General features: G+C 42.6%; 1 protein-coding gene across 1 annotated transcript in view; it reads right to left on the bottom strand.

The window, feature by feature from the left end:
* Positions 1-24677, bottom strand: part of LOC137326650 (protein unc-79 homolog) — a 180337-nt gene that overhangs the window by 28851 nt on the left and 126809 nt on the right. Inside the window, exons 35-44 of the mRNA XM_067991943.1 lie at positions 19893-19995; positions 18381-18521; positions 18135-18173; positions 14700-14812; positions 14488-14573; positions 14128-14301; positions 12945-13013; positions 10173-10283; positions 5681-5785; positions 1203-1280 (exon numbers count right to left, since the gene is read on the bottom strand). Coding sequence (XP_067848044.1) covers positions 1203-1280; positions 5681-5785; positions 10173-10283; positions 12945-13013; positions 14128-14301; positions 14488-14573; positions 14700-14812; positions 18135-18173; positions 18381-18521; positions 19893-19995 — 1019 coding nt within the window. The remainder of the gene's footprint in view (positions 1-1202; positions 1281-5680; positions 5786-10172; positions 10284-12944; positions 13014-14127; positions 14302-14487; positions 14574-14699; positions 14813-18134; positions 18174-18380; positions 18522-19892; positions 19996-24677) is intronic.

Here is a 24677-nt window from a genome sequence, read left to right as displayed (position 1 = left end):
TTGAAAAATGGATTGGGCAATGGAAAATCTTTCACTTGTTCATTGGCTCCAGGCACCCAACTGTGTCAAATTCAGATGACATCTGCAATTGCTACAATGCCTCAGCTGTATCCTGTTATGCCATCTGATAACTGTCCCCCTCCTTGAAAAAAAGGACACCACAAATAAAATAAAAAGTAGTTCTTTGGATATAATTCAAATTTATGGGTATTAAATATTAGTTTATTATTTTTTATGGCCTGTGCTCTTTTTCTAACATTAAATATTAGAAGAACCTTTATAAAGAAGAATCTTTATAATATTAGCACTTTGATTTGGTTTTATCATTATATAGTAGCTTATTGAAAAATCTAAGCAAAGTCCAGTTGATATGAATTATTAAAACTGTTATCATCAATTTCCTATCCAATTAGTATTGAACGAAATGGAATGAAACAGAAGCCTTCCTCGAATCTTCTTAACTGACATGCTGTATTGCCACATTCAAGATTAGGTTTTGAATGTGGCAAGATTCACAGGAGTTCTTACCTTAAGAACACATGGTTTTAATTAAGGTAAGATTTTTTTAAATTTATGATGAAGCAAAAAAAGTGAGTACTAGAGCAAATTTAAATATATCTTTTGCTATCCAGGCCTTTTAGAGTCATTCACACTGGAGTATTAAAGCTACTTAATTCACTGCCAGAGGCCTACAAAACGACACTAGCTCAGAAGAGTAGTTTCATCAACAACTTGCATCAAGCACTGAAGAATCAAAATAGCAGCAAAGGAGGCAGTCAACCTCTGCAGAAACGACTACTCATTTTTCAATGACAGCAATCACAAGCACAACTCACAGATCACTGTTAATTATACTGACGCAAAATTAATGTGATTTTCCACTCACTTTTATTTCACTACCATTAGTTTTTACTCCCAAGTAAACACATCAGCGATGAAAGTACCCATTAGCGAAATCACAAATTATACCATAATTGCATTATACCATATACATATTTGCATTGTTTTCATCAGCAATAATACCCTTCAAAGAGAGCAGACGTCCTATAATCTCGAATTGCAGCAATTTACAAGATGTTGTACAGCAATTCAAAATTCACAGAACATTCATAACAAACAAGTTATTCTAATCTATAGATATATATATATGAAATCCTTTGGAACATTTTGAATGAAGAGCTGTGTCTAGGTCTAATACTTACTCCGGGAACAGATGCAATCATGTGTTTCTGCAGAATTGTTGATTCAGCTATTTTTGTTCCAGCATCTGCACAAACAAACTTGTAAGGACAAGAGAGAGATCCATTAGTTTTCACATCAGCCTTCAAGCCATTATTAGCATATTCCCATTATTCTGTAACTGCAACCTTCAAATGTCAGTAAATATATATCACTAATGCACAAGACTACCAGTTACTCATTCTAGTTTTAAAACAGGTACATTACTGCTCAACTGTTTCAGCAATTTTACTTGATTGTTTTTTCTTTAACCATGAATGACATCCTCTGTGACTGTGACTGTGGTGCATTAATCCTCCTGGTCCTCAAAGATCACAAGATAATTATGGATGAGGGTGGCCATTCGGCCCTTCTCAATTCATTTATCTAGATGAACCTCCATAAACATGAGCTCATCCAAAACTCTACTGCCCGTATCCTAACTCATCCCAAGTCCTGTTCATCCACTACCCCTGTGCTCGCTGACCTACATTAGCTCCTGGTCCACCAACGCTTCAATTTTAAGATTCTCATCCTCGTGTTCAAATCCCTCCATAGACTCGCCCTTACCTATCTCTGTAACCACCTTCAACCCTACAACCCTCCAAGATCTCTACGTTCCTCCAACACAAGCCTCTTGTGAATCTGCCACTTTCTTCACCCCACCTTTGGCAGCCATGCCATCAGTCGTCTAGACCCTGAACTCTGGGGAATTTCCTCCCCAAACCTCTTCGTCTTTCCACTTCTCTCTCCTCATTCAAGACGCTGCTTAAAACCTACCTCTTTGACCAAGCACTGTCCTAATGTCTCCTTCTTTGGCTCGGTGTCAATTTTTGTCTGATTACTCTCCTGTGAAGTGCCTTGGGATGTTTGACTACGTTAAAGGCGCTATTTAAATGCAAGTTATTGTTGTTGCGTGGTTCCAATCCTCACCTATATATATATGCTGTCACTTGGCCACACTAGTCAAAAGCACAGTTTCCATGGGCTCGATTTTCGCGTCGGGTTTCCTGCGGGTTTCCAGCGGGGGGGCCCCGAAAATCCCAATATCCAGTCACGTGACCGGATCGCGCCGAAATCCCGGCCACTTCCGGGTACCGCGCTGACGTGCGGGGCTGCGCGCGCAAGCCCCACTGGTGGGAATCCCGCAGGCAATTAAAGCCAGCGGGGTTCCACTTGAGTGTACTTACCTTGCTTGTTGAGGTCATTTAATGAGCTGAAGCAGCTGTCAAAAGAGGAAGTGTGGGATTTTAGGTTCAAGGCAGTGAGTTTCACACACTGGGGGAAACAGTCTCTCTCCAACCAGGCGTGTTGCAGCCAGCAGCCTGTGGCAGGTGCCAAGGTGCACTCCACGGGGGAGAGCCCTCACCCACGCAGGAGGCCACCGCGTCACATAGGGCAACCCCTGCCCTCCACCACCCCCCGCCAAGCCAGAGGACAGACCGACACGAAACCGCAGCCCCAGTCCGAGGAACCACCCACCTACCCTGCACAACCCCTCAGACCAACACCTGCCAGATGGGTGGTGCGTGGACACCCTCGGAGGACGAACAGCATGACCAGCCCCAGCAGCCTCGCAGTCCACGCCGTCCGCCGCAGAGACGTGTAGCCCCCCAACACGGTGTTGTTGCACGCCCACCTGCACAGCAGGAGGGAGGGCTACCGCAGGGAGAGACGCATCGCAGAGGGCACTACCCTTGCCACATGGTCCACAGACCGAGGCGCAGCTCCCCGGACCTCTCCGAGCAGCAGTGCACAGGGAGGCGCAGATTCACTCAACATGTAGTCGTGGAGATCTGCAGGCTCTTTCATGCCGAGCTGCTCCTGGCTGGCCCCAGCACCAACTGCTTACCTGTCGCTGTCAAAGTCACCACTGCCCTCCACAACTTCTCCTCCGCATCCTTCCAGGGTGCAGCCGGGTACACCGCCGATGTCTCTCAGTCGTCTGCGCGGAAGAGCCCTGCAAATACACCTGCACCTACTCTGCAGTAACACGATGGTTGGCATCCGTGGTGGGTCCTCATAGTGATACCCAGGAGCGGGCATTATTGGACACAACGGACAGGATTCGCGGAGACATGGCAGTGGTGGTGTCAATATAATGTGTGCTGTTTGTTGCTCTGAAATTCAATATAGGTAACACCCAGGACAAACCCTCAGACACCCTTGTGCACCCCCTTCATGCTCACGACACGTTTGCCTTACGCTGCCTACTGCACATATTTGATGCATGCCCTGTGGCTGCAGCACAGGTGGTGGCAGGTTGAGTGAGGCTGGCCGTGAGGGAGATGCACAAGAGGGTGAGTATGGGATGGAGCAATGAGATTGTATGAGAATTGGGTCGCGTGTTAGTGGCAGGATGAATACTGGCGAGGTGAGTAGGTGGAGGTAAGATGAGGATGGGGTTTGAGTGGGTATGAAGGGTGATGTGACAGAGTAGTGTTGGCGGTGCCGAAGGAGATGTGGGGTGGGGGCAGTGTTGTGGCAGACGGAGTGCAGGGGAAAGACTTCGTGTTCTCACTGTGGCTGACCTACTGCGGTCATTGCAGCGCCTCCTGCACTGTATGCAGGTGGGCGATATGTTGGTGGCGCAGGTGACCCCCTCTGCCACCTCGAGCCAGGCCTTCTTGGTGGCAGAGGCAGGCCGCTTCCTCCCGCCCGCCGGGGGGAAGATCTGTGTCCTCCCCCTCCTCCTCACCCCATCTGATGATACCTGGGGTGAGGCATCATTAAACTGGGAGCAGCCTTCCCCCTGGGCTGCTCCATGCTGCAATTTGTTCCATTGGTTGCAGCATCTGTCAGTGGAGGACTGCCCCTTTAACTAGAGAGCCTCCAGCTGACAGATCGTACTGCGCATGCGCAGCCCGCCCGACGCGCAGGCCAGCGCCGCGGACCCCGGAGGAGCAGGTAATTGATTCCTATTAGTGTGTTGCCTGCTATGATCGCGCAGGCAACCCACTAATTTCGCCGAGCGTGTTGACCACGCTCCCGAAACCCAACCCGCCGGAAACCCGCAGGCCTGGCAAATTCAAGCCCCATAGGTCTACTGATGACACTCAGCTCTTCACCACTTCTCTTGACTTACAACCACTTCCGTGCTGTCAAATTGCCTGTCCAACATCAAATCACGGATGAGTGAAAAAGTTTCCAGCTGAGTATCAGGAAAACTGAAGACATAATTCTTGGCCCCCACAATAAAAGCTGCGTCCTCACCACTGATTCTAGCCCAACTTCCTATCCACTCACTCAAGCTGAACCAGACCTTACTAAACATTGGCCTGGAGTTAAAATTCAATCCCCACATCCCTTACATCACTAAGACTGCTTATCTTCATCTCCTAAACATTGGCTCCCTCTACCAACAAAACCCTCATCCATTTTTTTTTTGACACGTCAAGACTTGACTTCTCAATAACTTCTTCGCTGGCCTCCCACTCTCTACCTTCCGTAAACTCAGAACTCAGTCGCTTGTCCCATACCTAGTCTTACTCTCTCATCACACCTGTTTTTGCTGACCTATACTGGCTCCCAAAACATCAAATTTCAAATTTCCCTAAACTTCAAATCCCTCCATGGCCTTGCTCTGACCTATCTCTGGATGCTCCTCCAACCTTACATCCCCTCCTGCATCCGTCAGTTTCTGCCTGTAGCCTCCTGTGCAGCCCTCACCTTCTGCCTGTAGCCTCCTGTGCAGCCCTCACCTTCTTTCACCCTACCAATTGCCTTCAGCAACCTCAATTACACTCATTGGAATGTGCCACCTAAACCCCTCTGCCTCTCTATTTTCCACCTTTAAAGAACCTTTTCAAAACCCATCTTTTTGACCGAGCTTTCAGGCACCCCTTCTATTTTCTATCCCATGGCTCGATGTCTGTTTTTGCAATCTATTTTTCTTTCCTCACCCCTGTGTAAAGTACCTTGAGACATTCTCCACGTTAAAGGCAACTATATCCAAAAAATAAATGTAAAATAAATGCACACTCTGACTCTGCAGTATTTATTGTATTACGAAGCAATGTAAAACTCATAATTAATGTTACATCAGATACACAAAACAGAACCGTTTTGACCAGCTTTTCTTGCTGGAGCTATCTTTCTTCTTTGAGTTTTTATATTTCATAATGAAATGTGTAATACGTTTGCTTACTGCAATCATTTCATTAATAATAATTAATTTGGGAGGAATATCTGAACAAACTTACTTAAAGAAAGTATATAATTTGGAAGAATTTTCTTTTGTAAAACATTTCGCCATCAAATCTGTATTAATTCTGCTGTACTCTTATTAAGCAGATGATTTCTGATTACATTACTTCAAAAAGTGTAGCTGATGCTAAGGTTGTTCAGTCATCACGTGTAACAGTTCAAAGACAATTTATGCAGTAAGTTTTAGGGTGAACATTTACCAATTTATTTATAAATAAAGTGCACCCTAACTCAGCATATTTGGGCTAAGTTTTACCTGTACCAGCAGCAATAGGTTGGTGTCTGGTAATGGAGATTTTAGCTTCAGTGCTTGTAACAGTTCCAATACAACACTTCGTGAGAGGTAGAATTTATCCCGCTCCTGCAAAATACAGCAAGCACAAAACAATATGAAACCCATAAGGCTCAACAGAACCTATGATTTCTTTCAAATAGCTGGATATGCATCTATTACTATCCACACCATCACTGGTCACTACTCCATTACACACTGGTGCAATTTGTTTGTCAAAGGCCCAACAATTAAATGAATAGCAGAGTCGTTTTTGGAGGGGTACTTTGATATAAAATATACCTGCCCAGTTAGCTTTACTTAAAATCAGAAAAAGACTCATAGCTGACATTTAAAAATAAAATTGTAATGCATAATGTGCAGGTAGTGAATGGTAATCTGGTAATCTGCATCCAAAATTTGATCATGTCAATGCAGGGGTCCCAGGTGCATGAGAAAGCCTAGAATTAAGGATTTTCATTGAAGAAGGAATGCAGATATAAAAGTATGAATAGCTGGCAGCAAGTAGGGAAAGTGTTCATGTTTTTTTTGAGAACTTGGGGGGGTGGGGGTTGTACTTATAGTCCACCCTACCCATTGCAATAATGTTTCCCATTAAACAGCTATTATTTTGTTGATTGTGATAGGTTAGGATAGGGAGTTAAATAAATTAAGATAACTTTACATGGGCCTGAGTGGTCAATTAGTAGCATTCTATTGGACATTTTTTTAAAAAGAAAACCATTCTGAGTGGACTTACCTTACTGCTGACTAGTTCTCGGTCAAAATAAGTAAAAACTAACAAGTATGGTTCATACGAGTTTTTGAATGGTCAGTTTCCACCAAGTGCCATAATATCTGGTGAACATGCACATTTCCATCCAGAGCACTACTAGATATTTTGCTTATGAGTTGCGCATAAAAATTCCAGGTTTAGTTGAAGCATAATTCTACAGCTACCTTGTGGTTCATTTCACTTTTATTATGGTTAATTTAAATAGAATCATAGAACGGTTATGGCACGGAAGGAAGCCATTCAGCTCGTCAAGTCTGTACTGGTTCCATGCAACAGCAATCCAGCTAGTCCCATTCCCCCATCCTATCCCCGTAGCCCTGCAAATCTTTTCCCTTCAAGTACTTACCCAGTTCCCTTTTGAAAGCCACGACTGAATCTGCTTCCACCCCCTCCTCGGGCAGTGCATTTCAGATCCTAACCACTGTGTAAAAAAGTTTTCCCTCATATCACCTTAAATCTACGTCCTCTGGTTCTTGACCCTTCTGCCAATGGGAACAGTTTCTCTCTATCTACTCTGTTTAAACCCTTCATGATTTGAATACCTCTATCAAATCTCCTCTCAACCTTCTCTGTTCCAAGGAAAACAGCCCCAGCTTCTCCAGTCTATCCATGTAACTAAAGTCCCTCATCCCTGGAATCATTCTAGTAAATCTCTTCTGCACTCTCTCTGAGGCCTATACATCCTTCCTAAAGTGCGGTGTCCAGAACTGGACACAATACTCCAGTTGTGGCCGAACCAGTGTTTTATAAAGGTTCATGACTTCCTTGCTTTTGTACTCTATGAGCTTATTTTTTCAATGGTGGAGGGTTGGCAGCGGGGGGGGGGGGGGGGGGGGTGAAGGTGCATGTGGCAAATCCACATGAACAAAACTTACCGTTTCCGACGCGATCGCAAGTTGATTGATGATGATTAACGTCCTCTCCGGGTTTCACACCCGGCAGCTAGCCTGATTGACAAGAGCTGCAATGCGAAGTGGGGGGGGGGGGGGGGTGAGAAAGAGAGAGAGCAAGACGTCATCTGGCGCTGGAACGGAAGACCGGAGTGGGTGGAGAATGGAAGATCCGGCGCTGGACTGGAAGACCATGGGGTGGGAACGGGAAGAGGGGGACATCAGAGCAGGTTTCAAAGGTAGGTTCATTTAGTGTTTCCACTTCCTTCTATGGTTTTTTTATTTAATTTATTTAGTTTCTTGTTCCCTGATCCGGCCCTTCACACCTGGTTTCACCATGCGTGAATCAGAACCAGTGGGCAAGCCGCCCAGGTAAGTTAAAAATCTTTCTAAGTACTTAATCCATCACAGGTAAAGTGCCTTAAGTATCTCATTTGGCTCTTTAACTATCGCCTTTAATTGCCGGCGGGACTTCCGTTTTCGGGTCAACTCAGAAGTCGACGGGTTGGAGCTGGCTTCCGAACCCGAATGGGATTTCCACAATTTTCAGAGCCCCCCCCCACCTCCAATGCACCCGCAATTGCCTCATAAAATCACCCCCTATGCCTCTATTTATAAAGCACAGGACCCCCCCCCGTAAGCTTTTTTAACCACTTTCTCAACCTGCCCTGCCACCTTCAATGATTTGTGTACATATACCCCCAGATCTCTCTGTTCCCGCACCCCTATTAGAATTGTGCCCTTTAGTTTATATTGCCTCTCCTCATTCTTCCTACCGAAATATATCACCTTGCATTTTTCTGCTTTAAATTTCATCTGCCACAGGTCCACCCTTGTCACCAGCCTGTCTATATCCTCTTGAAATCTATCACTATCCTTTCATCCAATTGTTGTATAATTTTGCACAGCAAGACCCTGAATTTTGGATATGTAATCCCAGTGGGTGAAGTTCCCCATTAGGTGCTCAAAATCTGAAGATCACTCTGGAAGCAAAGTAGTTAATATTGATGCATCTGTTGTTCACAGAAACAAAGTCAATTAAATTCATTATTCTCCTGCAAGACGTGCACTGAAATGCAATAAATCCTATAATTATTAATGTTGCAAAGTCATCACAATTCCTGAATTCAATTCTGATGAAGGGCTCCACCCAAAACTTTAACTCATTGGGCACGATTTTAACATTGAAAAACTGGTGGGTTGGGGGCAGGGAGGCATTGAAAATCACAACCATTTCAGACCCGCCCCCAACCCGCCCATTTCCTGTTTTCACCGGGGCATGACGAGGGGAGGGCAATCAACCCACTCCCAGCAGGCAGGTTGGTGACTAAAACCCTTCAAGGAGGCTGCGGATCTTAATTTTTACAGATTTTGCAATTTCAACCCCTGGGGGCCAGGATTCGCGGGCCTTCTCCTTCACACCATGTAAGAGGAGGCAAGAAGGTCCGAAACTGCAGGTAAGTGTCTTTATGGCACAACTTGTGGGCCCGGAGGAGCAGGAGTGTTTCCCCAAGGCCCAACAAGCCTACCTGCATCGACCCCCCCACCCCCAATGATCGCAAACCCCCCTACCCCGATCTCCAACACCCCCACAACGATTGCGGATCCCCGCGATGACCCCCGATCTCCCCCCAACGATTGCGGAACCACACAATGACCCCCGACCCCCCCCCCAATGATCGTGGATCCCCGTGACGACCCCAATCCCGACATCCAACGATCGTAGACCCCCATGACCCCTGATCCCGACAGCACCCCCATGACTGACCCCCATCCCTCCCCCCATGACTGACTCCCCCCATGCCTGTCGGTTCCCCCCATGCCCATTGGTGTCCCCCATAACTCCCCACCCTTCCATACAATCAAAGACATACCTGAAGACTTACCTTTTCACACCCTCTCCCTGGCTGCTCTGCTCCCGTCCAACTGAGACCAGCCTGTCAATGAAGCCAGCCAGTCGGACGGCCAACCAACAAAAAAAAAGATGTCCTTATGTCAAAATCGTAAGGACGTCCGGGAAACCGGTACTTCCGGGTTTCCCGTCCGCAATTTGACCCCCCTCCACCCCACCCCCTTCCTGGCTCAGGGTCAAAATTCTGCCCATTATTTCAGATGTTGACCAACTTGCTGTCCATTTCTGTTTTAATTTCAGATTCCAGCCTTCACAGTATTTGTTAATCGCTACAATTCTTCAGTTTCAACTATACAATATTTCTGCAAGTCAGTGGAAAACAACATTACATCATTTATTTATATCATCCATACATCTCGCTCATGTAACTTTCATCCACTGCAAAATAGTATTGATTACAAGAATGCTTTAATGTGGAGATGCCGGTGATGGACTGGGGTGGACAAATGTACGGAGTTGTACAACACCAGGTTATAGTCCAACAGCTTTATTTGAAATCACAAGCTTTCGGAGCTTTGCTCCTTCGTCAGGTGAGTGAAGGGTTCCATAAAGGCACCGCATATTATAGTCTCCGCATATATATATATATATTGTTCTCTGACTATATATGCGGTGCCTTTATGGAACCCTTCACCCACCTGACGAAGGAGCAAAGCTCCGAAAGCTTGTGATTTCAAATAAAGCTGTTGGACTATAACCTGGTGTTGTACGACTCCGTACAAGAATGCTTTACAATGATTTAGATTTCATCAGAATGGATAAAATGTACTAACATCATTAGTAATTTAGATTGATTTGCTTTTATGCATGTTTCTGCCTAAATGTATAAGCCCATATTATTGCCATTTTTTTCAGTTGAAAAATGTGGCCCAATTTTACCTTATTGAATGCTCGATAACACAATCCACACAATTCAACAAGGTACAGAAGACTGAAGACTCCATTCTGAATCACAAAGCTCAGTAATTTAGAAAATGGCTCCAAAAGGCTCTAAAATCAAAGACAATGGAAAATTGAGTAAGACACCAAGTTAATTAAGAAGCAAAATAAAATGGCTTACCCTACTGAAACAGGCAAAAACTACAAGAGATGGCAATCAGTCTAATTTTGGTTTTCGATATTGTCACAAGGAAGTAAATTCAGATCACAGTATGAGTCTGCACAGCTTGTATGAAGCTCCATTTAACTTATACCACCATATTAAACTTGTATGAAGGTGACACATTAACAAAGTAAATCTCCTGCTGTGAAACCAATATTGAAAAGTACCTACTTAGTCTTCACATTCATACTGTTTTTACATTAGTGCTTCCCTCTTGTAAACACTTCGAAGAAACAAACCCAACACTACTTTTGTGCCTCTATTTATAAACGGGGATTTTTAGATAATACATAAGATTTGTCTGAGTATGCTTTCACATCAAACCCTGCAAAAGCAACTACCTCTTTTGTTAACAATTGTATTGGGAAGTGATAGGCTGATTTTCCCAAGTGCTGAGTTCCTATTCTCAGCTGTGCTGCTGTGGGGAAACACCAAGCAGAGGCCAAACACTGTCCCACAGTGAGGAAAATTCAAAGCTGTTTTGTGCACCATCTATCAACTACTTCAGAGTAGTACTGACAGAGACCATTTCAAACTATTTTGTCATCTGGGCTGGACTAGGATATGTGGTTGGTGAGTATCATAGTATGTACAGCACTGGAGGAGGCTATTCAGCCCATCATGCCTATGCCGGTTCTTTGAAAGAGCTATCCAATTAGTCCCATTCTCCTGCTCTTTCCCCATAGCTTTGTAAATTTTTTCCCTTCAAGTATTTATCCAATTCCCTTTTGAAAGTTACTATTGAATCTGCTTCCACCACCCTTTCAGGCAGTACATTCCAGATCATTACAACTTGCTCATAACAAAATGTTTCCTCATGTCGCCTCTGGCTCTTTTATCGATCATCTTAAATCTGTGTCCTCTGGTCAATGACTTTTTTGCCACTGGAAGCAGTTTCTCCTTATTTACTCTATCAAAACCCCTCATAATTTTGAACACCTCTATCAAATCTCCTCTTAACCTTCCCTGTTCTAAGCAGGACAGCCCCAGCTTCTCCAGTCTCTCCACATAATTGAAGTCCCTGATCCCTGGTATCATTCTAGTAAATCTCTTCTGCACCCTCTCTAAGGCCTTGACATCCTTCCTAAAGTGTGGTGCCCAGAATTGAACACAATACCCCAGCTGAGGCCTAACCAGTGCTTTATAAAGGTTTAGCACAACTTACTTGCTTTTGTACTCCATGCCTCTATTAATAAATCCCAGGACCCCATATACTTTTTTAACAGCCTTCTCAACTTGTCCTGCCACCTTCAAAGATTTGTGTATATGCACCCACAGGTCTCTCTGTTCCTGCACCCCTTTTTAAATTGTACCATTTAGTTTATATTGCCTCTCCTCATTCTTCCTACCAAAATGTATCACTTCACACTTCTCTGCGTTAAATTTCATCTGCCTTGTGTCTGCTCATTTCACCAGTCTGTCTATGTCCTCCTGAAATCTGTTACTATCCTCCACATTGTTTACTACATTTCCAAGTTTCGTGTCATCTGCAAACTTTGAAATTATATCCTCCAAACCCAAGTCCAGGTCATTAATATATATCAAAGAGAGCAGTGGTCCTAATACTGACCCCTGGGGAACACCACTGTATACTTCCCTCCAGTCTGAAAAACAACCATTCACCACTACTCTCTGCTTTCTGTCCCTTAGCCAATTTTGTATCCATGCTACCAGTGTCCCTTTAACCCCATGGGCTTTAATTTTTCAAACAAGTCTATTATGTGGTACTTTATCAAATGCCTTTTGAAAGTCCATATACACTACATCAACCATACTACCCTCATCAGCCTTTTCCCTTCCATCATCAAAGAGTAGCTTGTAAAGAAATTGAAAATAGAGATGAAACAGGTAATGGAAAAGAAATAACTTAAAATGTTAAAGTATGCTTTGGAATGGAATGAATACAACAGCAAAATATAAGCAAAGAAAAGAAAGGAAATAAAAGATCAGAAACACCATTTTTAAAAAATAAATGATGGAAAATTAAAAAGAGATTGAAAAGAGAATCAGTGAGAAAAAAGAAATATTATGGAAATGTATATCAACTGAGCAATGAAAAAAAAAGAAAAAAGCAAGGGTCAAGAATCTCCATGCAGCTGCTTCCATTCCGCTGCCATAACTTCATCGGAATGTAGCGGAAATCTATTTTACATGCATAAACGGGGTTTCCACTGCATTTCTGGTGATAATGGCAGCAGAGCGGAAGCAGCAATGAGGAAATTCCCACCCAAGATTAAAAAGGAAGGAAGATAAAAAATGTGGCAACAGGAAAATTAATAGCATTAAAATTGATAAAATACCAAGAATACAAAATAGATGAGAAAAAGTGTACAGAGACAACAAATATAAAAGAAATTAGATTAAAACAAAAATTAGTTTTAAAAAATCAATACCAAAATCAAAAGAACAAAAGGGCAAAGTTAAAAAGGGAGAAAATAGGAATAGCGATTGAAAATTTTGGAAAAAGTTTTTAAAAACTAGCATGGGAGAAAAAAAGTCAAGCAACAAGAGGTCAAAGGTTTTAATAAGCCACATTAGCACTAGCTTACCCGTGTTGCACTTGTGGTAGGTATCTTGAGAAGACAGATCATGATTGCCAAACTGGAATCCAAGCAACACTGCATACAAGATGAAAGTCATCACTACTTAGCATGTATTTGGGTATTTATTTTCTCAAAAATTGACAACAACATTTAGAAAGTTTCAACACGTCCTGATAAATATGTGATTTTTCATGTCATATAAAAAAATCTATTTCCAACATTTCATGAATATCTGGTTTCTGGTCATTTTTGTTTTTCTGTAAAACTTTTCAAAAATCGAACTTATTAAGGCTAAGTGACCTGTTCAGACATTTACAAATCATTTCACCAAACATAAACTATCACCAATAGTGCAAAAACAGTGGTATTCATAAGATTACCTACATTTTTATTTCATTTCTGTTAATGGTAGGAGACCTCCCTTTACCTTTTCCTTTTTGTGGGTCTTCCCAACACATTGACTATCAATCAAGCTTCATGATCATTCCAAGTACATTGGCATTACAGACAGGTATAAATGGCCCAATATAGGTTTATGCTTTTAGGTATTTATTTTTTTCCATCCCTTTTCAGGGTCTGCTGGTTCTCACCCCAGTGAGAGTCAGGCCAGAGAACTTCTCCCAAGACTCCATCATAACCATTCTTGAGCCACCCAATCATGCTGCCCAAGTGGTCCGGCTGACTTGTCCGGTGATTTTCTCCTCCCTCCCTTTGGGAAGTGAGTCATTTATGCTTCACCCTCCTTTGATGGCAAACCTGAGATGAAAACCTCTGCACTTAAGGAAACAGATATTTTACCAGAGGAGGACGATACTCAGCCCTTTTGTCTGTGCTGAACTTAAGTCCCTCTCAAGGAATGATTTTCTACAGGCCCATTCTTCTGCTTTTTCACCAAACTAATTTTGTTTACCTGCTTAATTCCCATATCCTTCTATATTCTTATTCGACTAATTATCTACTCTCTTTTAGAATGCTGTAATCAATTCAGTGCAGACCACCATTTGTGACAAAGCATTCCACATGAACACAAGCCCAAGTGCTACAACTTTGTAGTATGCTGCTTTGTGCTAACCAGCCCTATACAAAGTTAGATTTGTAATAAAAACATGCAGAAAGGTTGTATTCTTAGTTTGTCATATTTATGAATCTAAATTTCCAAATGGCAACAGATCAGGAAATTCTTCCTTACCTTCAGCGGCAGTATGCATGGCAGTTTGGTCAGAAATGTTTGAAACTGATTGCATATTGTAGTCCATAGGTTACTTGGTAAATCCATAGGCAAAGCTTCCATATAGGTGGCTATGTTGTCTAAACAGCGAAGCATGGCTCCTCCTGCTGGTAAGCTCTTCTTATTGTTCAAACCCTGTGTCACATTTGTATCACAAACGTTGCATGCAATACCGTACAGTACTAATATACCATTTAACATTTTTCACTTTTAACTTGGAATAATATCAACTATTATTGATTTTTTTTCTATTACAGGACATTACAAAACATTAGTAAGAAGGATTTATAATTTGCTAGTTCTTTCTAAACTCTACAATACCTCCAGAAGTTGATTCAGTGCTGCCACTGAACTCAGCTCGTTGAAGTCCATCAGAGACGAGGCCATAGTTCGAAGGAAGCTTCCATCTAGGTGACAAAATAAAACTACTATTTCAAAATGTATTTATTTCTCTCTATGTTTAGGAAAAATTAAATGTTGACATTCAGTATCCAAATGCTAGTGTATCAAATAAATGTTGTAAAGTACCATACCTTTGATGTTGCTTTGGAATAGCTGTGGAAGTATGCCATTGGGAGCTAGCTGATGTAAAATACAGCGTAAAAATTGCTTTGCCACACCAGCAGCATTGCCAGGAATCATCATGCTTAAAAAAATGAATAGAAAGTCAGAAATATTTCACACTTGGGTAAACGTTTATTCAAATGCAGACCATGAAATGTCATAATTTAGAAAGAAATGTAATAATAGTGTCCAATCTTGGGACATTGACACAATCTTGACAAAGCAGACACCAAGATTACAACAAGAATCATAGCAGCATGTTACTTGAAAGCAAAGACTCTAAAAGAGAACATCACGTACATATAATGAGTCACTTAGACCATGAAGGTCCTAGATTTGATCCATGGTCTGTGCTAATTTAGCTTATCACAGCTGGGATGGCAGAATAGATGCCACAAAGGCCTCAGTAGGCCTGGATTAGGAACCAAAGCAAAAAGCCAGAGTTCCCATTCCTGAACACTACTCATTGATTCCTGCGGAAAGTGCATGTGTATGTGGGTGTGACTTTGTTGCCCTGGTGGTCAAACCACATGCCAACCTTCAATGTCAAGGTTTACGCAAGAATAATTGGTACTTGGATAATCTCTTCTCTGGGACAGTACAGTCCATGGTGGAAAATGAGAAAATGTCCAGGTGCACATATTTTGGTGATGTTAGTTGAGGGATAAATGTTAGCCAGGACACCGAGATAACTCCCCTGCCCTTCTTTGAATGGTACCATGGAATCTTTAATGTCCATCTGAGAGAGCAGATGACACCTTGGATCAACGCCTCATCCATAGGACGCGACCTCCAACAGTGCAGCGATGAAGTGTCAGGCTAGATTATGTACTCAGGTCTCTGGAATAGGGTTTGAACCCATGATCTTCTCACTCAGAAGCACGAATGCTACCATTGAGCCAAGGCTAACAAGAGAAGCACGGGTGGAGACGCTCTGGCTACAATCGGATAGGTAGGCTTGGAAACAAGTCAGGGCAGTTCCACTGAGCTGGACAAGAAATGAGCGGTGTTAGAAGAAGATGGTATGGTCAATTTTGTCAAAGGCTGCAGAGAGGTCAAGAAGGATGAATGGGAATAAGGCACAATGGTTACAGTCCAAAAATATAATTTCTGACTTTGGTTAGGGCCGTTTTGGTGCGGTGGATAGAGTGGATACCTGATTGGAAAGATTCAAAATGGAAGTTGCAGTAGAAATATGCAAGGATCTGGGAGGCTACAACTCATTCAAGGACTTTGGAGAGGAAAGGGAGGTTGGAGATGGGGAAATAGTTTCCAATGACAAAGGCGTGAAGATGGGATTTTTGAGGAGGGGGTGATGAAACTCTAAAAATATTTAATAGAGATGTAATCAGAAGTGGTATAATAAATAATAATAAAGTTAGCAGTCACATCATAATTCTTGGGCATGACTTCAAGTCCCCACAGTTACTTGCATGCAGATCCCACTAACAAATCAGGGTACTGTATTTTATATGTTCTGTGTCAGGCCTGCTACTTCACAAACAGATATACATGTGTTGCAATAGTATTGTAAGAAACATAGGGGGGAGAATTTCAAGTAGCGCCCATGACGGGCAGGAAGTTAGCGGAGCAGCTGCTCCACCCGCCTTATGGTGCAGGCATGAAACCCAAGCCATTTTGAGGTTTAGGCCTCATTAACATGCTGCCAGCGAGTTTTGGGAAACTTAAAGTTTGCTGGGCTATTTTTTGAACGCCTTCTCCTTGGTTAAGCCAATCAAGGCCTGGTACAACTGGGTGGAGCCTGCATGGCACATGCTCTGACCATTTGTACCTGAAAATTGCAATCGGGGGTCTGACAATTGGTGTGCAACAATTTGCATATTAAGCAAGCTGCCTGCCCATTTACAGGCTGGTCTGAAAATTGCATCAGGTGGACCATGGCTATCCAAGGGGAGGCCATAGTGCACACACCCGCACCCCCCCCCCCCCAATTTTCAATTGCTAGCCATCTGTTTTTCAGGTAAGAAACGGGCAGCTGGCTGTTGAAAATCGCCCCCATAACAAGTGACCAACCTGTCTCCTCTCTGCATTAAAGGATAGTTGTAGGTGTGTGAAGCAGCTACAGCAGACTGAAGTGTCAACAAGTGGCAAAACACAGATTCACGTCTATAATCCTGTACACAAACAGCAAACTCCTGGGGCATGATTTTGACCCCCAAGCTGGGAAGGGGAGGGGGATCAAATTGCAGATGGGAAACCTGGAAGCACGGGTTTTCCGGACGTCCTTACAATTTTGACGAAAGGATGTGTTTTATTTTTTTTGTCGGTTTGCCATCCGACTGGCCGGCCTGATTGACAGGCAGGTCTCAGTCGGACAGGAGAGCAGCCATGGAGAGGACGTGTTCAGGTATGTCTTCAGGTAAGTCTTTGATATTATGGATGGGGGGGGGAACACGGGGGGGCATGAGTGGGCACAGTGGCATGGGTGGGCATGGGCACTGATGGGCATGGGTAGGCATGGAGCACTGGTAGGCATGAGGCACTGGTAGGCATGGGTGGGAATGGGGCACTGGTGGGCATGGGGCACTGGTGGGCATGGGGGTCACGGGGGGGAGTTAGTCATGGGGGGAGAGATCGGGTGTCAGTCACGGGGGAGGGGGGTCATGATCAGGGGTCATTGTGGGGGTCTGCAATTGTTGGGGGGGTCTGCAATCAGGGGGGTCCGTGATTATTGGGGGGGTCCGTGGTTGTTGGAGGGGGTCGGAGGGGGAGGTTCGCATTCATTGGGGAGTCGTTGCAGGTAGGCTTGTTGGGCCTGGGGGAAGCACTCCTGCTCCTCTGGGCGCATCAGCTGTGCAGTTTTGGGTCTTCTTGCCTCCTTTCACGTTGGAATCCCGGCCCTCAGGGGTTGAAATTGCAAATTCTGCAAAAATGGAGGCCCGCAGCATCCTTAAAAGGTTTTAGTCACCAACCTGTCTCCTGGAAGCGGGTTGGTCGCCCGCCCCTCGTCCTGCCCCGATGAAAACCGGAAATGGGCGGGTTGGAGGCAGGTCTGAAATAGTTGCAATTTTGAATACCTCCCCCCATCCCCCAACCCACCCGTTTTTCAATGTTAAAATCATGCCCCTGGTCTCAGACATAACAGGCTGGTCACATGTTCCCCTCAGAGAGAGAATGGGGAAAAATCAGACAGCCTGGACCACTGCAGTTCACCTTATAGCTGGCTAAAAGAGCAACATTAGTGGAAACCAATGATCACATATGGCCTATCCTCTCAGCCATGGCATAAGGAGACTGAACAAAGGCATAAAATAAATTACAATGGAGCTAAACCAGTTAAATGAAGGATAATAGTTTCAAGATAACCTTACATAACAATAGTAAAAGCACAAGGTTGAAATGTTTTTGCATACATTATTGTAACAACAAAGGCAAGTAAATACCTTTCTGCCTGACCAGGAAAAAGGGTGCTTGATGCCAGTCTGAAATGAAAAATCAAAGAAGTTTCTTAACTGTACATTACACATGAATTATACAGTTATTTTTCACTTCAAAACATGTATTCAGATAAAATGTCAGAAAAATACTGACAGTGCAGTTTTGCTAAAAATTCACTCTAGGCCACCAACGTTCAATACTTTTAATGCATTTCAAACAAGGCAGATATCAAAAATCATTATAATGGTTACCTTCCCACTGACTGCAGAATATCAAGCAGCAAAGGAGCAGCTAAGTCTGGGCTTAAGTGAGTAAATGTTGAAAGTACAACAATAGCCAGTCCTAATGTTTCTTCATCATATTCTTCAAGAACAGCCCCACAGTCAAGGCATCTGTACCAAAGAATTAAACTATTAAAATTGTCCTTCTTCAGCACTAAGGGTGTGAGTCTAGGTTTTATCGTACTGAACTAGCAACCCACAGGCTATAAATTCAAATCTACCATAGCAGGTTGTAAAATTGACCGAGCCAGATTAAGAAATCTTGGGGCCCTGGACCCCAACAATATTTGGGACCCTTCTGTATATCCCCACCCCACCCACGATGGCAAATATCAGGATTTATATGCAACCAATCTGCGAAATCTGCCTCGCTCCTTCTGACAGTATTTTAAATGCTAGGATGTTTTGAATGTAATTTTTCTGTGTTAAGGTGAATTTTACTCTCTGTCCCATATTTGTCTGGGGCTCTTGGAGATGGCGTGAATCTGTCCCTGGAAACCAATTTCAATAAATTTGGTCATTTGTGGGCACAAATCAGACAAAATGATTGTGAAAACTGCCGGATTGTCATAAAAATACAATTGATTCACTCTAGTCCACACTAGGTTTTATACATTCACACTATAGCATATCTGTCTGGGTGGAGTTATAATTGGTTAAATACATGTTTCTTCTATTTATATTTTACACATCATGCAACCTTACTGCTACTTGTAAAATGTTCAGTGACTGCTTCTATTTATTTTGCATTTGGTACTCTTTTACTAGCATACTTTATGCTGCGTTTTATTGTACTGTTCGTATCCGTATAAAACAATTAAAAATTTTCAAACATTAAGGAGATGCTAACAGAGGGGAACTTGGCTCATCTGTTAGCGTATGTTAGAAAATCGCACTGGCAGTGGGTGAACTTCTTCACCACCAGCACTTACTCAGAAAATTTAGGCTAAAAAGTAAAAATACAACAAAAATTTTACATGGTACAGCTCTTGATATTGAAAGTGTACTGTGTCTGGCCTTTATAGAAGGCCCTGCTGTAATGAAGAATCCCTATTGCTTCTTCACATAGAAGTTTGAAGTGATAATTGCTTTAGAGTGCAGTCTACATGAGGTAAAGTACTTTCATCTTTTAAAATGCAAGTCCCTTCATAATACCATCCCCTCATGTTTATAATCATTTAGATGTAGTAAAAATATGTAACCCACAAGAAAACTGGCCCACACAATTTTATCAGAGTAATTTGCAATTTCATCTGTATGACTCAAATGTGGCAGAGAAGCTGTCAATTTTTTCTCTCTGAAAAATGCAGTACAATAATGGATATTCATGTTAATGAGTGCTGTATATTCAGGATTTGCTTTAGAGCAAAACAAATTTGCATTTTCATTTATCAATATTTTATTATATAGTAAAAAATGTAAGGGGAAACAATCAATAAAACTGTTGTCCAAAAGGCATGGTTAACAAATTTATATGCTTACCTGTCTGACATTAGGGTTGGCTGATCATCTGTAAATTCCTCTGGTGCAGGAACAAACATGCTGACTATACTCTGTGCTGATAGCAAACTAGATTTCGTAGCTCCTATGAAAACAACAGACACTTACAAATGTTGCATTATTCTTAAATCCAAGATCTTGAACTACGTAAATCTATCCAAAAAAAAAATCTATTTCACTCAGTTTTTATAGGTTTTGAATTTTTTAAACTGAATAACTAGAGATGTCTAGAGCTATTTCAGTCTGCACTGAACACATCCAAATTAGTCTGAATCAGATGGCCTTATATCATCATTTTACCAGTTTTGTTCTGGTGGGAACTTGGGGTGGCTTCCTGCCAGAAAATATTCTCTGTGATACACAATGGGATTGCATGGTGTTTAGTAATGTTACATAACAAAACTTTGTTGTTTGGTGTCATAAAACTGATTGGTATAAGAATCACAGAGGAAGTTAACTCAGCTGCCACAAAGCATTCAACGTAATTGGGGGAGTGGAACCCTTTAAAAAAAATCAGACCCGAGTGACTATACCTTTATTTGGCTGATGAGCTTTGTAGTCTCTGTTGATGACTGCGTCGTCCTTTTTTTGGTTGGTATTTATTTCGAATGGGCAAGAAAATAGAATTTTTTTTTAATTGTAAGAGTGAACTTATTGAAGGTACATAAGAGAAGACTGAGAGGCTCATTTGCATGGATTTATCTGTGGGAAACAGCTGCACAGTGACTGTGTGCATATTGAGTGCAATGCTTTTCTTTCGCTTTATAAACTGCATGTGTGTGTGTCTATAGCAGCCACGCATGACTTGCCAAAACAATTCTGAAGAATTCAGGTCACTATTTTCTCCAGAATTTATTCCCACCAACAACTTAAAATTTATGAAATTCAGTAGTTGCAGTGTAGGATATCTAAATGTGCACAGTTCTAGTCTCCATATTATAAAAAGGATATAGAGGCAATGGAGAATGTGCATAAAAGATTCACAAGGATGATATCAGAACTGAGAGGATATACTTATCAGGAAGGATTGAACAGGCTGGGACTCTTTTGTCTAGAAAAGAGAAGGCTGAGGCGTGACCTTATAGAGGTCTTCTAAGATAATGAAAGGGTTTGAGAGGGTGAACATAGAGAAAATGTCTACATTTGTGGAGGAGTCCAAAACTAGGGGTCATAAACACCGTTCCCTCTAAGCTGCGCACATGTGCTGCCACGCAGCAGTCTGTTGTGGGCTGCGCACTTAAACATTCCGTCCGAGCACCAAACCAGTGCTCTTAGCCCTTCTCCCACACTGATCAGTCCCTAGACCCCAGGCCCCCCTCTCACACTGACCAGTGCCCGGACCCCGGGCCCTTCTCCAGCTCTGCCTCCCCAGTCTCCAGTGCTCCAGCCCCAGGCAGGCTGCTCTGCCTCTGGTGCTGGGGAGTGTCCGGAGGTCCAAGTGTTCGATCCCGCGGCTCCAGCCCCAGGCACCGCATTGCTAAGAAATGCAGACAGAGACCAGCTGATTGGCTGTGCGGAAACCAGACCAGGAGTTAAATTCAAAACCAATGCGTGGCCAATCAATCAGAGACCGGGCATATCTCCGCCCAATCAGAGACCGGGCATATCTCCGCCCAATCAGAGACCGGGCATATCTCCGCCCAATCAGAGACCGGGCATATCTCCGCCCAATCAGAGACCGGGCATATCTCCGCCCAATCACAGATGAAGGGTCCATACATAGAGGCAGCCAAAACTAGTAAGACCTGCAAGATGTACAATTGGAATGCACTATTTGCTGAGGATTCAACGGGGGTAGGGGGAGGGGAGAGCTTTAATTAAACTGTTCCCTATCCCCAAATTCACACTGACTTGACAGCTGTTTTTGTATTTCTGATTTAATTTAAAAATTCTGATTGCACTCGATTTATTTCTGTTTCAATCAGTCATTAAACTGATTCAACAAAAAGCTGATTGGAATCATTCCAATCAGATAATTTTTAATAAAATACAACGAGACTGGTCTGCTCAATCCTAGTGCAACTTAAGAAACCCATTTCATAAACTATATAAATTTATCAGCCAATATAACATTAAATTGTTACAATTATCCATTATTTTGTACATTTGTTCTGTTTACCCTGAATAATGTTTTCTAAAAAGATGTTCTATTTAAAGTTGTAATTTTTTTTTACGTGGCACACACAGCCTTTATATCGGTGCACAAACCTAAATTCATTCTGCACATGGTCGCAAAAAATTAGAGGGAACCTTGGTCATAAATATAAGATAGTCACTAATAAATCCAATAGGGAATTCAGGAGAAACTTCTTTACCCAAAGAGTGGTACGGTTGTGGAACGTGCTGCCACAAGGAGTAGTTGAAACAAATAGCATAGATGCATTTAAGGGGAAGCTAGATAAGCACACAAGGGAGAAAGGAATAGAAGGGTATGCTGATAGGGTTAGATGAAGATGGATGGGAGGAGGCTCATGTGGAGCATAAACCCTGGCATAGACCAGTTGGGCCGAATGGCCAGTTTCTGTACTGTAGACTAGATATAATTCGATGAAAATGTGGGCCAAGGGGCTTTTTTTAAACTTGTATAGAGGGTGTAGTGTACATGCTTAGTGCCGTGCTAGTGGTGCTGGCTACCAACATGGAGTCTCATTTTATAAACTGCATATGTGTGTGTCTATAATAGCCACGCATGACTTGCCAAAACAATTCCGAAGAATTCAGTTCACTATTTTCCCCAGAATTTATTCCCACCAAGTTAGCAGGTTACAGAATTGAATGGCAACACCTAAGCAAAGCTTCCAGATTTGACAAGGCCAGTGGCCAAGTAGAACCAATAAACAAATGGGTCTTCCTGCCTGCTGACTTTAGCAAATCCAGCCAGTTTACTTCATTGTTGCTGCCAGCTATGCAAAACCCCACCTGCTGGGAACCAACAACTTTGACATAGCACTAAGTAGAAAAGAAAAGAAGCTTCAATGTTATTTCCCTTACCTATGAAACTGACAGGACATATTAGTTAATTAGTGCTAATTAACAAGATTGATACATTAGGCACAAGAATTTTCTGCATGGATTTTACATGGGCTTTGCAGACCAAATTTAAACTAAAATTTCCATTGACCCAAAAATTACAACTATGAGAAAGAGAGATGACTGGAGTAGCAATGAAAAGAAGGATCAATGGTGAATTTCAGTTCCATCTTCTGTTTTTAAGCACAGTTACAAGCCTCTACATAATCTGAACAATACACAGCCTTATGCAGTAGGTCTGGGCACTATCATGTACATCTACATTCCAGACTATCTGGACAAAAGCTATTATCTCATCAATATGTAAAACCTAATGCACTCGCATATATCATCTGGGAAAAAGCCATCATTTCATTCTGTAAGGAGGATCTGGGCATCCTGATATACTCACACAGAGTATATCTAATCTCATTCAAATGGAAAATGCACCAACGTAAAATGTTTAGTTGAATGAAGGGGTTAGAATCAGGTAATGTTTTTCAGGCACACTCAGCCTATGTGCTGTGTAGTGACCTTGGCATCCAGCATTGCTAAGGGTGAATGTGAATGAAATATGTCCTATTACATATTTCCTTCATTTACATTGGATTATAACGATGGTCCATTTGTGGGTAGGCATATTATGGGCATTCCCCCAAAGTGGATTTTCAACAGGGTTGGGAAAGAGGCACAATTCTGCCAGATCCAGGTTCTATCCCAAATTCTACTCCCCTAAGTACATTATACCATGAATCCACCCTCCACGGCCCCCAGAATTTTGGGCTGTGTTACCTATTAATCCAATAGTCACAGCTTTTGTTAGACCAACCATTAGGAATTTTTATTTATACAACAGGTCTTTTGCTAAATCCTATATAATATACATTCTACAAAGTATGGTAAGGCAATACCACATTGCAGGGTTGAGAAAATGTCAAATTGTGAAATAGAAGCATTGGCACATCAACCAAGAGATGCATCACTGTCTTTGAATACATTCCAGGGTGCATTTCAATATATTGTATTGATTTCTTAATGGTTTCCATTACTGATAAGCATGGAGATAAGAACATTGTTTCAATGCTATATAAAACACTGGTTCAGCTACAACTGGAGTATTGTGTTCAGTTCTGGGCACCACACTTCAGGAAAGATGTGAAAGCCTTAAAGAGGGTGCAGAAGAGATTTATTAGAATGATTCCAGGGATGAGGGACTTTAGTTATGTGGATAGACTGGAGAAGCTGGGGTTGTTTTCCTTGGAACACAGATGGTTGCAAGGAGATTTGTTCGAGGTTTTCAAAATCATGAAGGGTCTAGATAGAGTAGATAGAGAGAAACTGTTCCCAATGGAGAAAGGGTCAAGGACCAGAGGACGTAGATTTAAGGTGATTGGCAAAAGAACCAAAGGTGACATGAGGAAAAACTTTTTTACACAACAAGTGGTTAGGATCTGGAATGCACTGCCCGAGGGGGTGGTGGAGGCAGATTCAATCATGGCCTTCAAAAGGGAACTGGATGAGTACTTGAAAGGAAAAAATTTGCAGGGCCAAGGGAAAGAGCGGAGGAGTTGGACTAGCTAGATTACTCTTGGATAGTGCCGGCGCGGACTCGATGGGCCAAATGGCCTCCTTCCATGCTGTGACCTTTCTATGATTCTATGTGTGGTAAGCTCCCAATTGTGTACCATGTGGTTTGACATGCAGTTATATTATGATTTATATTGGCTGATATAACATATAATAGCTATTATATTTTCC

This window comes from Heptranchias perlo, chromosome 10, assembly GCF_035084215.1.
Source record: "Heptranchias perlo isolate sHepPer1 chromosome 10, sHepPer1.hap1, whole genome shotgun sequence".
Lineage (NCBI taxonomy): Eukaryota > Metazoa > Chordata > Chondrichthyes > Hexanchiformes > Hexanchidae > Heptranchias > Heptranchias perlo.
The sequence above is the reverse complement of the archived record's forward strand: the minus strand, read 5'-3'. Positions and strand labels throughout refer to the sequence as shown.